General features: G+C 50.9%; 2 protein-coding genes across 5 annotated transcripts in view; one reads left to right on the top strand and one right to left on the bottom strand.

Moving 5' to 3' along the window:
* Positions 1-6514, bottom strand: part of DPCD (deleted in primary ciliary dyskinesia homolog (mouse)) — a 20060-nt gene extending 13546 nt beyond the window's left edge. Inside the window, exons 1-2 of one of the 2 annotated variants that reach the window (XM_001926725.4) lie at positions 6366-6514; positions 1242-1322 (exon numbers count right to left, since the gene is read on the bottom strand). In XM_001926725.4, the coding sequence (XP_001926760.1) occupies positions 1242-1322; positions 6366-6429 (145 nt within the window). In that variant the 5' untranslated portion in view covers positions 6430-6514. The remainder of the gene's footprint in view (positions 1-1241; positions 1323-6365) is intronic. The other variant, XM_005671394.3, reaches the window with a different exon arrangement.
* Positions 6504-15294, top strand: POLL (DNA polymerase lambda). Of its 3 annotated transcripts, none has more exons than XM_005671395.3 (9): positions 6504-6587; positions 7406-7546; positions 8443-8737; positions 8910-9072; positions 9435-9752; positions 10769-10942; positions 11482-11610; positions 13897-14065; positions 14466-15294. In XM_005671395.3, the coding sequence occupies exons 2-9, from the start codon at positions 7432-7434 to the stop codon at positions 14828-14830; spliced, it is 1728 nt and encodes a 575-aa protein (XP_005671452.1). In that variant the 5' UTR covers positions 6504-6587; positions 7406-7431; the 3' UTR covers positions 14831-15294. The 3 variants fall into 3 exon arrangements, with proteins under 3 accessions (XP_005671452.1, XP_005671453.1, XP_001926893.1); XM_005671396.3 differs by having other exon boundaries at positions 6506-6587; positions 7382-7546; positions 9435-9476; XM_001926858.5 differs by having other exon boundaries at positions 6506-6587; positions 7382-7546.

Below are 15294 nucleotides of genomic sequence, written 5' to 3'. Positions count from 1 at the left end.
GCTCATAATAAGGAGGGATCAACACTCCACTCTGCAACTGAACATGCGCAGGACACACATTTTAAGACTGGAGACTAAGAGAATGCAAACCAGTGTAATCTGTGTTGTCGGTTCCAGACATTTATGAGCTGTCAGAAAAAGGGAAAAAGAAATTCCCTCGCCAATACTACCTGTCGATCAGGCCCAGGAAGAAATTAAAGTCAAGAATAATGACAAGAAAATAACCCAGTCCATGATTCCATCATTGGTCTTAGCATTTCAGGTGAAACTTAATAAAGAAACCAACTCCCACTGCTGACAACCTCAGGCCCTGCCTGGGTCAAAGAACCAGCCACTAGCTCTGGAAGGTTGGTTAATGCTGACGTGTATACCTGAGAACGGAGAATGGACAAATCAAATGATTTCCAGAAATCCAAGCTGGAGCCCCTAATTCATGACCCTATCCTTAGAGAAAAAGGGCAACAGGAATGAAAGTGACAATGCTGCAAAATCACCATTTCTACTACTCCCAACATTCTCCAAGATGAGGGACATATTTAATAGAGCCACCTTGGAGGCAAAATCAGAAGCTCCTGCCTCTTACACTTGCTTGTTCCTCATGTGGCTTCAGAAAACAAAACGAAAAACAAGTGAAAAAACTTCAGGGAGGAGTTCCCATCGTGGCGCAGTGGTTAACGAATCCGACTAGGAACCATGAGGTTGCGGGTTCGGTCCCCGGCCTTGCTCAGTGGGTTAAGAATCCGGCGTTGCCATGAGCTGCGGTGTAGGTTGCAGACGTGGCTCGGATCCCGTGTTGCTGTGGCTCTGGCGTAGGCCGGTGGCTACAGCTCCAACTGGACCCCTAGCCTGGGAACCTCCATATGCTGCAGGAGCAGCCCTAGAAATGGCAAAAAGACAAAAAAAAAAAAAAAAAACTTCAGGGAAAGCCTGCCCTTACTTCTAATTCCACCTTCTCTGTAAAGCTTTTTCCCAATGGTTTCTCTACATCCCCATTCCCACCTTAGAAGAATTACTCACTCTCTCATTTGTCTGGGGCGGGAGTGAGGTTTACTGATCAAATGGATGCCACTCCATCTCTAATGTCCAGCCTATTCTCGAACAATCTTGCCTCAAGGGCCTCGGTGTCCCTGAGCTTCCACATGTGGTGCTGGGCTCTGCCCTGAAGCCTCAGCAGGTGTGTTTACCTCTGCTTAGGTCACCCCAAATGTTCCTAAGAGCCCGCTGGGGCCCCTGTCACTTACCGAGTAGTTCACTTGTCTTCTCATCATATTCTTCCGCCATTTCCTTCCCATCTGGGAACAAATAGTGCACCTTCCTTCTCCCTAGATACAAAGGAGAGAATGCCTTACCCCCAGCCTCCTCTTGCCTTGGGCCTTGCAAATCAAGGGATCTACCTAGGAAACATTAACAGCCTTGGGGGTATTAAAATACCTTCCCAGGAGTTTCCGTCGTGGCTCAGTGGTTAACGAATCCGACTAGGAACGATGAGGTTGCAGGTTCAATCCCTGGCCTTGCTCAGTGGGTTAGGGATCCGGCATTGCCGTGAGCTCTGGTGTACGTTGCAGACGCGGCTCTGATTCTGCGTTGCTGTGGCTCTGGCGTAGGCCGGCAGCTACAGCTCTGATTGGAGCCCTAGCCTGGGAACCTCCATATGCCACAGGGGCGGCCCAAGAAATGGCCAAAAAAAACCTTCCCAGAAGTTTCTGCTGTGGCTCAGTGGTAATGAACCTGACTAGTATGGTGAGGACGCAGGTTCAATCCCTGGCCTTGCTCAGTAGGTTAAGGATCTGGTGTTGCTGTGAGCTGTGGTGTAGGTCGCAGATGCAGCTCTGACCCCGCGTTGCTGTGGCTGTGGTGCAGGTTGGCAGCTACAGTTCCAATTTGACCCCTAGCCTGGGAACTTCCAGAGCCTCCCAGGAACTTGTCAACCATTGCCCACCGCTACCTTAAGACATGTCCTGGGGCAACTACTTTTCTAAGCTTCCTCTGAACAAGCCTTCACTCTGATGATTCTTCTACCAGCAATAACTCCAAACTTCTCCCCAACTGTGGAACTCCTCCTTGCCCTTCAAAATCCAGCTCAAATGTCACTTCCACTAGGAACTCTTCCTAAATAAACCATCACCCCTAACCACCTTGGCAAAATTCACTGCTTTTTATTTACGCCTCCTTAGTGCTTTATTCATATACATAGAGGAGCATTTATCACATAGTATGATGGTTTGTTAGGTTTTTTTTGGCCACACCTGTAGCATGCACAAGTTCCTGGGTCAGGAATCAAACACACACCACAGCAGTAACAACACTGGATCCTCAACCACTAAGCCACCAGGGAACTCCATAGTATGATGCTTTTTAAAGCATCTATTTCAAGAAAGATATATTTATCTTTCTCTCCCCAGTTCCTAAAACCAAGCCTATGTGCTCAGGATTTGAACTGGGTTTCCCTGACCAAGGCCTGCCGCTAGCCATGCTGTCACTCTGCCCTCTTCTGCACATCTCCAGGCCATTCCCATCACACAGACACATGATGTTAGTCTCCATGTGTTTTCTTCATGGCATTTACCTTGGTTATGACTTTATATCTACTTGTGTGATTTGATTATTGCCTGTTTCTGTTACTAAGATAAGAGTTTCATCCCCCCACCTATGGTTTCCCTAACACCAAATACAGCACTTGGCATACTTTAGAAGCTCAACTAAACACTGATTGAAAGAACAGATGAATATTGATTCATCTTTCATTAAAAGAAGGGAAGAACCTAAGGGTGTCTCCTAGCCCTGCTCTTCCACTGATATAGTATAATCCTAAGTATTTTCTTTTTTTTTTTTTTTTTTTTTGTCTTTTCTAGGGCCGCTTCCCTCAGCATATGGAGGTTCCCAGGCTAGGAGTCCAATCAGAGCTGTAGCCACCGGCCTACGCCAGAGCCACAGCCGCGTCTGCAACGTACACCAGAGCTCACGGCAATGCCGGATCCCTAACCCACTGAGAAAGGCCAGGGACCGAACCCACAACTTCATGGTTCCTAGTTGGATTTGTTAACCACTGCGCCACAACAGGAACTCCCCTAAGCATTTTCTTAAAAGTGGCTATATAATTCCCCTCCTTTTTTTTTTTTTTTTTTTGGTCTTTTTAGGGTTGTACCCATGGCATATGGAGGTTCCGAGGCTAAGGGTCAAATCAGAGCTACAGCTGCTGGCCTATGCCACAGCCACAGCAATGCCAGACCCGAACCACATCTTCAACCTACATCACAGCTCATGCCAATGCCAGATCCTTAACCCACTGAGCAAGGCCAGGGATGGAACCTGCGTCCTCATGGATGCTAGTTAGATTTGTTTCTGCTGAGCCATGACGGGAACGCCCTTATTTCCCATATTTTTACAGATAGGTAAGTAGATACAGGTGCACTCCTCAATGAGACTAACAACAGAGGACCAATGTCCAATAGATAGGGACTCAATGTATCCATGATGAATAAAGCTCAAGGCCCTTAACCAGCTGAAGATGCCACTAGCCAAAACTTGAGCCTGTATCTGATCTACCAAGCCTTTCCCCTGTTCATTCACTCCCCTGAAACATAGTTCCCTCAAGTCATTCCTAAGGTGTATTCTGGGGAAACTCACCCTCAGACTTGCAGGGCCTCTCAGGAGGACCCTAGGTTACACCACCTTTAATAATTTTTTTGGCTCATAGAGCTAGAAGAAGTTGTCCTGTCAGGAATGGGGTCCAAGGTGCTGAGGGTGTCTGGCTGACCCTCTTTTTCCCTGGAGTCCAATCATAAGTGCAGGCAGGCTACGGTACTTACTATGGGCCACACACTTTTCATGTATCTCCCTTATTATCCAAAATCGTATAATATTTATCTACACTTTATCCTAAAATATATTTATTCTACATGTATATATGTATGTGAATATAAAAATTTTTAAGTCTATTAATATGGTATTTTGGTGAAAGAAAAAATAGATATGTTTGAGTGTGTATGCGTGGAAAAATATAAGTTTCTGTGCAGAAATGTCAACTGTGATTATCTCTGGGTGGTAGGATTACGGGTGACTTTTTTTTATATTTCCACAATGAACATAGATTATTCACGAAAAAGTGTATTGGGTTCTCATTACCAATAGAAGTGATGCTTGATGGGAAGACAGTAGCCACCCACATACACATTAGGAGGGTAAATCTACAGGAGGGGTTTGACAAGACACTTCCACATATTTAGGGGGTTTTTTGTTTTCTTTTTTGCGGTTTTTGGTTTGGGGGGAAAAAAACTAACAATGTTGGTTTGTGATGTTACTAACAAAAAATAACTTAACAAAATCCTAGCTGATGAAATATTTGTTTAAATACTGCCCTTTGACCAAGCAGGGACTCAGATAGATTTTTGTACACCCTTGTTCACAGCAGTAATTATTCACAATTAAAAGAGTGGAAGCAACCCAAATGTCCATCAACAGACCAACGGATAAACAAAACGTGGGATATACATACAATGGAAGAATATTACTCAGCTTTAAAAAGGGAGGAAATTTTGACACAACTGACACCATGGATGAACCCTGAAGACATTACGCTGAATGAAATAAGCCAGTCACATAAGGACAAATATTGTATGACTCCACTTATGAGGTTCTTGCTACAATCAAATTCATAAAGATGGAAAGTAGAACGATGATTGCTAGAGGCTGAGGATAGTGAGACCAGGGAGTTAGTGTTTAGTGGGCAAAGAGTTTCAGCTGAAGAAAATGGAAAAGGTTTAGAGCTGTATGGTGGTGATGGGGGCACAACAATGTAAATCTACTTAATGCCACAGAACTGTAGGCTTAAAAATGGTTAAGATGGCCAATTTATATTATGTACTTCTTACAATAAAAACCAAAACCACTGTCCTATGAGATAACGTGCAGAATCTTTAGTTTGGCATAGCAGATCGATCATCACATACCCCAATTCACCTGCCATCTTTCTTCATTCTCCACCATTTCCCCTCAATGCTCCTTGAAAAAAGAGACCTTTTATTCACGCTTGCGTCCTAGCACCTAACACCTGACACAGTGTAGGGGATATTATGACAGACCAGGTGAATGCCTCAGTCTCACTAAACATTTATTAGGCCCCTAGTAATCAGCCATATACTTTCACACCTCGTGCCTTCACACATGCATCCTTCTTCTTGGGATAACTATCCCTTTTTCTCTATGAGAAAACACCTATTCATCTGTTAGGACCCATAAACATCAGCTCTTCTGTCAGGCTTTCCTTCAAAGAGATAATCACTTTCACCTCTGTGCGCTCAGAGAATTTTACGAAGAGTCCAATCTCTGTTTAACACACACACACATTTATTTACATTTCTTTTTCCTGACCACTCGGTGAACTCCTGGGACAACATGCCTTTTTTTTTCTATCTGCTCTAGTACACCACTTGACACACAGTAAAAGCATCCCTAAAATGCTGCCTGAACCAATGAGCAAATGACCAGCTGATTTCAGTTGCCACACTTTCCTCACTGGTCTCTGCCTGTGGATGTCAGTTCCTGCTGGTTTCCTGAAAGCTACAAGAACTCAGACCTAATTCATTCTGGCTGTCAAGAGGGTCCAGGAAGGAACCCTAAAGCACTGGTCAGTCCTAAGATGGGAGAAAGAAAGTCAGGACTCCATACCCCTGTGCCCACCTCTTCCAAGTCCAGCCCCGGAGTGAGGGTGGGGGCTTACTTTGTCTCCCTTAAAGATCCAGGGACCAATTTAGAGGCTCACTTATAAACATGATATTACAGCTGTAAAGGACCTCAGAAGTAACAGAGGTAATCCACCACCTCATTTTACAGATGAAGAAAGTAGGTTCAAACAAGTAAAGAGGTCGACAAGAGAGCCCACTAAATTAACGGAGTCTAGAGTCGTTAACTAGAGCCCAGGTGTACTGCCTCTCTGACACTAGACTGCTTTCAGCAATAGAACCTCCACATTGAGGTTCATGGAATCCCACGTCAAGATGCCGTCTTGTACCACTGACTAACTGAGGGAACTTGGGCTGGTCTAAAATCTTCGATTTCAGTTTCCTCTTCTGTAATGGGGTGAAAATTTAACAGCCTCCCCGGACGGCGGTGAAGAGCAAATGACAACGAACGTGAACGAAATTATTATTACTAGTAACAGAACTCAGAGCGGAGGAGGGTGGTGTAGAGGAAACCAGGGGTGTCCAGAGACGCGCGTCCCAGTCACGTCATCTCTCTGGGCCTCAGTTTCCTCGGCAGGACCTGGCCTGGCTGGCGGCCACGACCTTCTAGCTCTGCCTTCCCGGAGGCACAAGCACAGACCCTGTGGGAAAGGACAAGGGAGCTCGCGAGGGACCTCGAGTTACCGTCCTGCAACAGCGCCGTCTTCTCGGCCGCTCGGAGACTCTCCAGCCAGCCGGTCACCGCCATCTTCCCTCCGCCCGGCCGCGTGCCTAGCCGCTGTCATGGCAACGTTCCGCCTAAGGCCACTTCCGGCTACCCCGGAAGACGTTCCGGGCGTTTGCTTTTTCCTCCCCCTCCCGTCCCCCAACCCCCGCGCCCTTCATCCGCTCTCATTGGCTGCTCTGGTGAGTAGTTTACTCATGCCCACCACCTGTGATCCATCAGGCCCCAAGTTGACCCCATCCTGGACTGAATCCAGGAAATGGAACCCCACCCCGGCCCGCAGTCGGGAGTCCCTGGCGCGCGCCAGCTGCGTACGGAGCTGTGCCCCACACCTGCTGGCGTCTTCACCACCCCCAGCTGTGAGGCCTAGAGTGCCCCTGTCCCAGAAGGCGCCCCACACCTGCTACAGTCGTTCATCTCCCCGCAGCTGCGGGCCTGTGCGCCCCCGTGCCGAGAGGTCTGGTCGGAGACCAGGGCAGGTGCAGAGCGTTCCCCCACCAGCCTCTCTAACCTCCGCCTGCCACCCCAACCCCGGTTTTTCGTCTGTGGGTCTGTGATGGGTATAAAGATTATATGCAGGTTCTCCCCAGTCCTCACTCCTCTTGGGAGTCCAAGACCTTACTAAAGATGTGGTCCATTCCTAGCCTGGCATCCGTTTTGGTAAAGCCCTTTGGAAGTGGGAAGCAGCAAGAGCAGACGCTGCACACTGAATCTTCAGAGCAACCCCCTGAGAAATGATATTGTTTGGCGCCCCTCAAAAGCTCTTCCAAGAGTTCCACTCTTCCCCTCATTTCCCCCAGTGCTCTGACTTTGAAAAGCTAGTGAGTGTAGAGCTAGGCTAAACCACCCAAGTTCACTTAGGTTTTTGGGAGACTCTTGGGAACTAGGCTACTGCCCCCAAGGCCTAGTCAGTACACACCCCACCTTCACAGTCAGAGAGGTTGTGGAGCCTCACTTCTGCGTTTCCACATGACAGCTGCCCTGATCAACCCTCCAACAGAAAGACCAGGATCCAGTCATATCTCAATGGACCCCAGGGGCATCTTGAAGGCATTTCCCAAGCGGAGGAAAATTCATACCAGTCCATCATCAAAAGCACTTGCAAAGATTCCCAAGAGGGAAGATGGAGAAGAAGCAGGAGGTGAGTGGACCCACCCTCAGAACCCTCATGTACTTGAGCCTCAAGCTTCTACATAGTTCATGTCCAGAATCAGATATTACAGCTGACTCTGCCGTCCCAGAGCCTGCGGGTTGGTTTGTACCTGCCTTACACTAGGCTTGGTTCCCAGTCTTTGACAGGCAACTTGTTGAGACCTCCATCAATCAGAAGAATTCTTCCTGGTCCCTAAGGAAATGACCCAGCAGAATCCTGTGCTCTTTGTGAGATTGTCTGCTGGCCAGAGGAGGGGATCCAAACAATTTAGTTATTTTGTGGCTAAATTGGCAACTAGATAGCAAAAGCTTACCTGGTGGCCTGGGTTGGGGGAGAGGAATTATTAGACTGTGAGGCTTATAATGGCAAGAGATTTGCCATGCATGATACATAACAGGTGCCTACTAATTTTTTTTTTTTTTTTTTTTTTTTTGCGAGCCACACATGCAGCGTATGGAAGTTCCCAGGCCAGGAGTCAAATTGGAACTACACCTGCTGGCCTATGCCACAGCTCAGAGCAATGCCAGATCCTTAACCCACTGAGCAAGCCTAGGGATTGAACCTGCATCCTCATGGATACTAGGTGGGTTTGTTACCACTGAGCCACAACAGGAAATCCTAATATTTGTTGAAAGAGTAAATGATCAAATGCAGTGATATAGGGTACCTACAATGCACCAGACACTGTGTCAGGTTACATCAGAGAATAGGACATATCAAAATCCTTGCCCCTTCCACCGAGTAATGGCCCATGAGGAAATTAATGTATGCTTGTGGCGGGCTGTCTGGTTGGAGGAAAACGATTAGGGGAAAGGGACTGTGAAGAGTTCATTTGGATCATGTCCTAAAGTATGACAGTAGGCATCTGGATGTCCCCTCCACAGAGTGGCTGAGCTCCGTGCGGGCACATGTTGTGCCCACTGGCATTGGGCGAGCCCGAGCAGAACTCTTTGAGAAGCAGATTGTCCAGCATGGTGGCCAGCTATGCCCTGCCCAGGCCCCGGGGGTCACTCACATTGTGGTGGATGAAGGCATGGACTGTGAGCGAGCCCTGCGCCTCCTTAGACTGCCCAGGCTGCCCCCAGGTGCTCAGCTGGTGAAGTCTGCCTGGTTGAGCTTGTGCCTGCAGGAGAGAAGGCTGGTGGACACGGCAGGATTCAGCATCTTCATCCCCGAGAGGTGGGCTAGTCCTAGTCTTTTCTCAATGTTTTCTTGAGCACTCTTAAGTTATTAAAAATAACTTATTGTCTTAATTGGACACATTAAAAAAAGATTTCAGAGTAGAGAAGGATTGGAAGCAGAGAGAGGGCAAGACTTTTGGTGTCTTAACCTCCCAACACCATTCCTGCAGGTACCTGGATCAAGCACAGCTCAGCAAGGCAGGCAATGACTCCTCTACTTCCCCTGGAGCCCGTGAGACTCCGCTCAGGACAGCCCTCTCTCCTCCCTCTCCTCCCACCAGACCTGTATCTCCTTCTGAGAGGACAGAGGAGTTTGCGAGCATCCAAGCACAGGTCAGGAGCCTCCCTTCCCCTGGGAACTAGATCACAGAAACAGGGAGAGCCTGGTGGTTGTTCAGAAATTCCCAGCCCTCTGAGAGAGGAAGGCTGTCTTCACTGTGAAGCCACTTAGCTCTTCCCAGCACTCATCACTCCTGCATTTGCTCAAGCCACATCTGCCACATACCACTGAGGATCCTAGGGCTGGACACTGGGGGAGCCAAAGGGAACACAGCCCCACATTTAAGGAGACCCAGATCTGATGCAGAAGACCAGCTTCATTCTTGGGTCTGACTAGGAAACTCAACCCCTACTTCTGAGGAGCCCTCCTCAAGGAGGGCCTGAACTTAATGTCTCTTCTCCTTTCCTACCTCAAGCCCGGCTCTGATGGTGACACCAGTGATGGGGAAGAGACCCAGGTTAGTGCAGCTGATCTGGAAGCCCTGATCAGCGGCCGCTACCCCACCCCCCTTGAGGAAGATGGAGAGCCTAGCCCAGCCCCCAAGGGCCTGGATAAGTGGGTCTGTGCACAGCCTTCAAGTCAGAAGGCGACCAACCACAACCCCCACATCACAGAGAAGCTGGAAGTGCTGGCCAAAGCCTACAGTGTTCAGGGAGACAAGTGGAGGGCCCTGGGCTATGCTAAAGCCATCAATGCCCTCAAGAGCTTCCACAAGCCTGTCACCTCCTACCAGGTACCTGGGGGCCAGGGAAGGTTATGTGGGGCGGTGGGGAGGGGTCCTTCTCTTTACTGGTCAGAGATTGGTGGAGACACCAGTCACAAGTAGGGATCAGGTAGAGTGGTTAAGATTTTATGATTCTGAGACTTGCACAAAGGAAAAAAGTAGGAATTTTAATGAAAGCAGATTGGCAAAATCTTGGTAATTATAGAAGCTGGGTGATGGGAACTTGGGGTCCATTATACTAGTCTCTCTACTTTGGAATTTTTTTCCATAATAAAAAGTTTTTTAAAAGTTTAGACTCTGGAGGCCAACACACCAGAGTTTGAATTCTGGTTCCCATCAATCACTAACTATGTGACTTTAGACAAGTTACTCTTTTTTTTTTTGCCTTTTTTTTGCCATTTTCTTGGGCCACTCCCATGGCATTTGGAGGTTCCCAGGCTAGGGGTTGAATTGGAGCTGTAGCCTCTGGCCAATTCAGAGCCGCGTTTGCGGCCTACACCACAGCTCACGGCAATGCCAGAATCTCAACCCACTGAGCAAGGGCAGGGATTGAATGTGCAACCTCATGGTTCCTAGTCGGATTCGTTAACCACTGAGCCATGACGGGAACTCCTAGACAAGTTACTTAAACCCTCTGAGCATCAGTTTTCTCAGTAAAAAGGGACTAAGAATAGTAGAAACACCTGTTCCCATGAGGACTCCATGAGATGACCCCTGTAGTGCAGGTTCTGATACAGGGTAAAGTGTCAGTAAATGTCCTCTCCACTGTTGCCATGGTGATGGTGACTCGGTCCCTCATTACCGCCTTTCCTCTGCTGCCTCTGCTAACCTCTGTTCCTTTGGGAACCAGCAGACAAGTCCAGCCCACTCCGCCCAAACTTTTTATCTTCACCTGCACCCAAGCTTTACACAGCTACCTGTTACCAGCCATCCAGGACACCTGCTAAAGCAGTCAGCTTCCCCCACTGGCTCTACCCGCCCATCTGCTCACTCTTCCTTCCTGCCTCTGCCTCCTCTTCCTCTAGGAGGCCTGCGCTATACCCGGGATTGGAAAGCGGATGGCTGAGAAGATCCTAGAGATTCTGGAGAGTGGGCACCTGAGGAAGCTCGACCACATCAGCGAAAGCGTGCCTGTCTTACAGCTCTTCTCCAACATCTGGGGAGCTGGAACCAAGACTGCCCAGCTGTGGTACCATCAGGTCAAATGCTGTCCCAGCCCCCACTTCAGTTTCGCTATATCTTATCTTACCCTTATGCTCTGATGAGAATGAACCCGGACTGTAGGGAAACCACTTTTCAAAGGGGCCAGGGCTCATGCTGATCCCTCTCTTGGCTCCAAGAACCGCCCTGTTGCTTGTTATCCTTGAGGCTTCATCTGTAGTGTAGCCAGAGACAAGAAGTGTGTTTCTCCTGAGGAGACCAGGCCTTAGGGCTGAGTATCCAGATCAGTGGTTCCCAAACCCAGCCATGCCCAGAATCACCCCCAGCCCACTGGAATCATGAGCCAGTTTTAGGATTGTGGCCTGGCTGGATTGGGGTGTGTCTTCTCTGCCGCCTGCCTTTCCCAAGTCCCACTGATGACAGACCCAGCTCCTGGGTTGGTCCTGCTTCAGGCCTTTCTTAGAGTCTGGGGGTGATAGAAGCCTCGTGTGTGTGTGTGCACACGCGCGCGCGCACACACTGCCTCCTCATTGGTCCTGGATCCTCATAGCCTTCCCATCTGGCTTCCTTTTTTCAGGGTTTCCGGAGCCTAGAAGATATCCGAAACCAAGCCTCTCTGACTACCCAGCAGGCCATTGGTCTGAAGCATTACCATGACTTCCTGGACCGCATGCCCAGGGAGGAGGCTTCAGAGATCGAGCAGACAGTAAGCAGATGTCCCAGGCAGTGAGCACAGCCAGGCCCTACTCTAAGGTCAGGGCCTGGCCTGAAACCAAGAACTCTTGATCCCTCAACAGGGCAGCCCAGCGGGCAGAGGAAGCTGTGGGCCACCGGCCACCGGCGCTTGGGAGGAGTGGGGAAAGAGCAAGTTCAGAGGGGTGGGGGGGCTTTAGTAGGGAAGGGTGCAACACCGGCTGTCTGTGCCAGGGTTCTCAATGTTAGGCAGAGTTAGCACTGGCTTAGGCACTAGAATGGTGTTAGGACTAGGTTAACGTTAGGGCTAGATTAAAGATGGATTATCGTCACAACTCCTTGAGGGGGAGTTCCTGTCGTGGCTCAGTGGTTAATGAACCCAACGAGGAACCATGAGGATGCGGGTTCGATCCCTGACCTTGCTCAGTGGGTTAAGGAACCGGCGTTGCCATGAGCTGTGGTATAGGTTGCAGATGCAGTTTGGACCCTGTGTTGCTATGGCAATGGTGTAGGCCAGCAGCTATAGCTCCAATTTGATCCCTAGCCTGGGAACCTCCATGTGCCATGGGTGCAGCCCTAGAAAGACAAAAAAAAAAAACAAAAAACAACAAAAAACCAACTCCTTGAGGGTATTGGGATTTGAACTGGGCTAGGTTAGGGTGGATCAGGGCAGAGGTTCCTAACATTCTTTTGATTCACAAAGTTCTTTGAGAACCTAAGGAAAGCCATGGACCCTTACTCTCCACACTTTTTTAAAATGTACAAAATTTTACATCTCTCTCCACATACATGCCCTCTGTACCCCACCCGAGGCTGGCTCAGGGGTGGGATTAGTGCTGATGTGGAAGCACAGTGCCCATAGGATTAGGTTTAGATTTAGAGAAAAGCTGGGTCAGGAGTTGAGTTCAGGTTAGGCCTGAATTAAGAGTATGGTTTTCTTAGTGTTGGATGCTTTCAGTTAAGGTTTGTGGTTGTCCTAGAAATCAGGTTTGGCCAAGATTAGGGTTTGCTTTAGAGTTGGGTTAGGGATTAATTTCATATAAAACCTCGTTAGAGGGAGACGAGGGTACACTTAGGGTTAGATGTATCAGAGTTGGCGTTTGGATTAGGGGCTAGTTTGCTCACTTTAGGCTGGGACTCTGATAGGGGGATGTGGGCCGAGCTCAGCTGCAATCAGCCTCCAGCTCTGCTCTGGGCCACATGACTATGAGGCAGTATGGAATGGACAGGCAAGCCCCTTTGTCCACCCATCACCCGGCCTTAGGGCTAGTGACAACCTGCCACTCAGCCACGGTATCTGGGCCTGGAGAATGTCCCAGCAAGGCTCCAGCCCCGACCCTCTGGAACAGAGGTGGCTCCCCATCTGGCCCACTCTCCCCACTTACAGGCTCCAGCCTTAGGAGGTTTTGATGGGCTTACTTATCCTGGCCTCCTCCCATCCTCTTGGGAGGCTCAAGAAGGGAGTTGAAGGGATTAGCAGAGCCTGCCTGTCAGGAGGATCGAGGTACCCGGCAATCTCTGGGTCCCAGGGTGGAGACAGGGAGGCCATCTGCATAGGAAAGGCCTCAGCGGTTCTGGGGTGGGGCTGATGGGCTTATCCCCGTCAGTGTGCAGCGATCCTTCAGTAGACAGTCTCCTCTGGCTCCGTGCCCTCCCCAAGAGCCCCAGTCCTCCACGTAAGGATGTGGACATTGGCTCAGAATTGCCTCCACTTTGCTCTCTCTCCTTCCCTTTCCAACGTGCTCAGTTATATTTCTGGGCTCCGTCTCCCCACCCAGGGCGCCCTGCCAGCCACCTGCTCAGGCCTCAAGCCCCAACTCACACTCTGACTTTGGCTCCAAATCCCAAGAAACTAGGGGCTGCCGAAACCTGGCTGAGGGCTTCATGGCACCTGCCCTTTGTCCCATGTGGAGTCTCACAGACCTGGACATGTGGGTTGGGCAGAAGCCCAGAGAAGGTGTGCCTCTGCTCTCAAGGAGCTCCGACGAGAAGGATGGATACCTACCCTCAGATCCAAGCACCCCTTCTCCTGCCTCCCCTCTGCCAGCCCCAGTGGTGTGAGCATGCTTTCTTCTCTTTCCTAGTGAAGCCAGGGAACGGCCATTCCCCAGGGTAGAGCTCTGCCCTCTGTGTCTTGGGGCTCCTTCCCTCAGCTGGGGTCACGGATCCAGGGACTGGCTGGGGACACAAGGGCGGCATGCGGGCCCCCAGGTCAGGGGAGCCCCCGTGCTGCCGTGGAGAGGAGCTCCCCTCAGGGCTTGAGGCCCACCTCCCTCACCCACTTGCTGCCCTTGCTCAGGTCCGGGAAGCAGCTCAAGCCTTCAACCCCGGGCTGCTGTGCGTGGCCTGTGGTTCGTACCGACGCGGAAGGGCAACCTGTGGTGATGTGGACGTGCTACTCACCCACCCGGACGGCCGGTCTCACCAAGGCATCTTCAGCCGCCTTCTGGACAGCCTCCGGCAGCGAGGTATAAGCCCTACATCTGGGTGAGCAGGTGGGCACGGGCAGGGTGGTGCCCAGGAGGGACAGCCTCCTAATCTCCAGGCCAGAAGCAGGGGACGGATGCTCTCTCGTGGCCGGAGCCACTTCCGAGAAGAGATGCCTCAGTTCCCCACACCTCCCGAGAGGTGCTCAGTTAAACCAGCAGCCGAGTGTCTCGGCCGATGTTTCTGTGCCGCCAGAGGGGAGGTGGGGAGGAATTGCTCTTTTACAGAGAAGGACACAGGCCCAGAGAGGGCAAGGTCATCCAGCAGACCAGTGACGAGCTGGGAATAGAGGACCCCGGGATGATGGGGACAGGCCTGGGAGGTGGGAATGACCCAGGGCCTGGCTCTCGGCCTCCCAGCAGCCCTTCTGTGTTGGGCCAGGGTTCCTGACGGATGACTTGGTGAGCCAGGAGCAGCACGGCCAGCAGCAGAAGTACCTGGGCGTGTGCCAGCTCCCAGGGCCAGGGAGGCGGCACCGACGCCTGGACATTATCGTCGTTCCCTACAGCGAGTTTGCCTGCGCCCTGCTCTACTTCACCGGCTCTGCCCACTTCAACCGCTCCATGCGGGCGCTGGCCAAGACCAAGGGCATGAGCCTCTCGGAGCATGCCCTCAGCACGGCTGTGGTCCGGGACGCCCATGGCCTCAAGGTGGGGCTTGGCCGGGTGCTGCCCACCCCCACCGAGAAGGATGTCTTCAGGCTCTTAGGCCTGCCCTACCGAGAACCAGCTGAGCGGGACTGGTGACCCATGGCTGGGGGAGGGGGTGTCAAGCGGGACCATCCCTCCAGCCTCACCAGGCTGAACCTCACTACTTCAGCCACCACCTCCTCTGGCCTGATGGAAAGGGCCAGCCAGCTTCCAGGGTCTGCCCAGCCCTCTCCCCGCCAGGAGCAGGCTGCTGCCCCGTCTGCCTCACCATTGCCCCTGCCCCATTTGAAGCAGGAGCTGGTGCCTGGTTTGAAGCGAGCTTCCTGTGCTAAAGGCCCAGGTGTCCCTAGAAGTGGGATGGGGGCTGTGGGGAGAGGCACGCAGCTGTAGCCCAGCATCACCTAAGACCCTTCAGAACAGGAGAATGAGCCACTCCACGTGCCCTCCCTCTGGCCACCCCACTTCCTGTGCAGCTGGCAGTGTGGAGAAGAGGCACCCCAGGTTCAATGAGGACCGCATTTGAAGGCTAAGGGGCCCAGTAAAGTGCACTTGACATTCAA

The sequence above is a fragment of the Sus scrofa genome, chromosome 14, assembly GCF_000003025.6.
Source record: "Sus scrofa isolate TJ Tabasco breed Duroc chromosome 14, Sscrofa11.1, whole genome shotgun sequence".
In the NCBI taxonomy this organism is placed as follows: domain Eukaryota; kingdom Metazoa; phylum Chordata; class Mammalia; order Artiodactyla; family Suidae; genus Sus; species Sus scrofa.
Note: the sequence above shows the minus strand (reverse complement) of the source record. Positions and strands in the feature narration are given on the sequence as shown.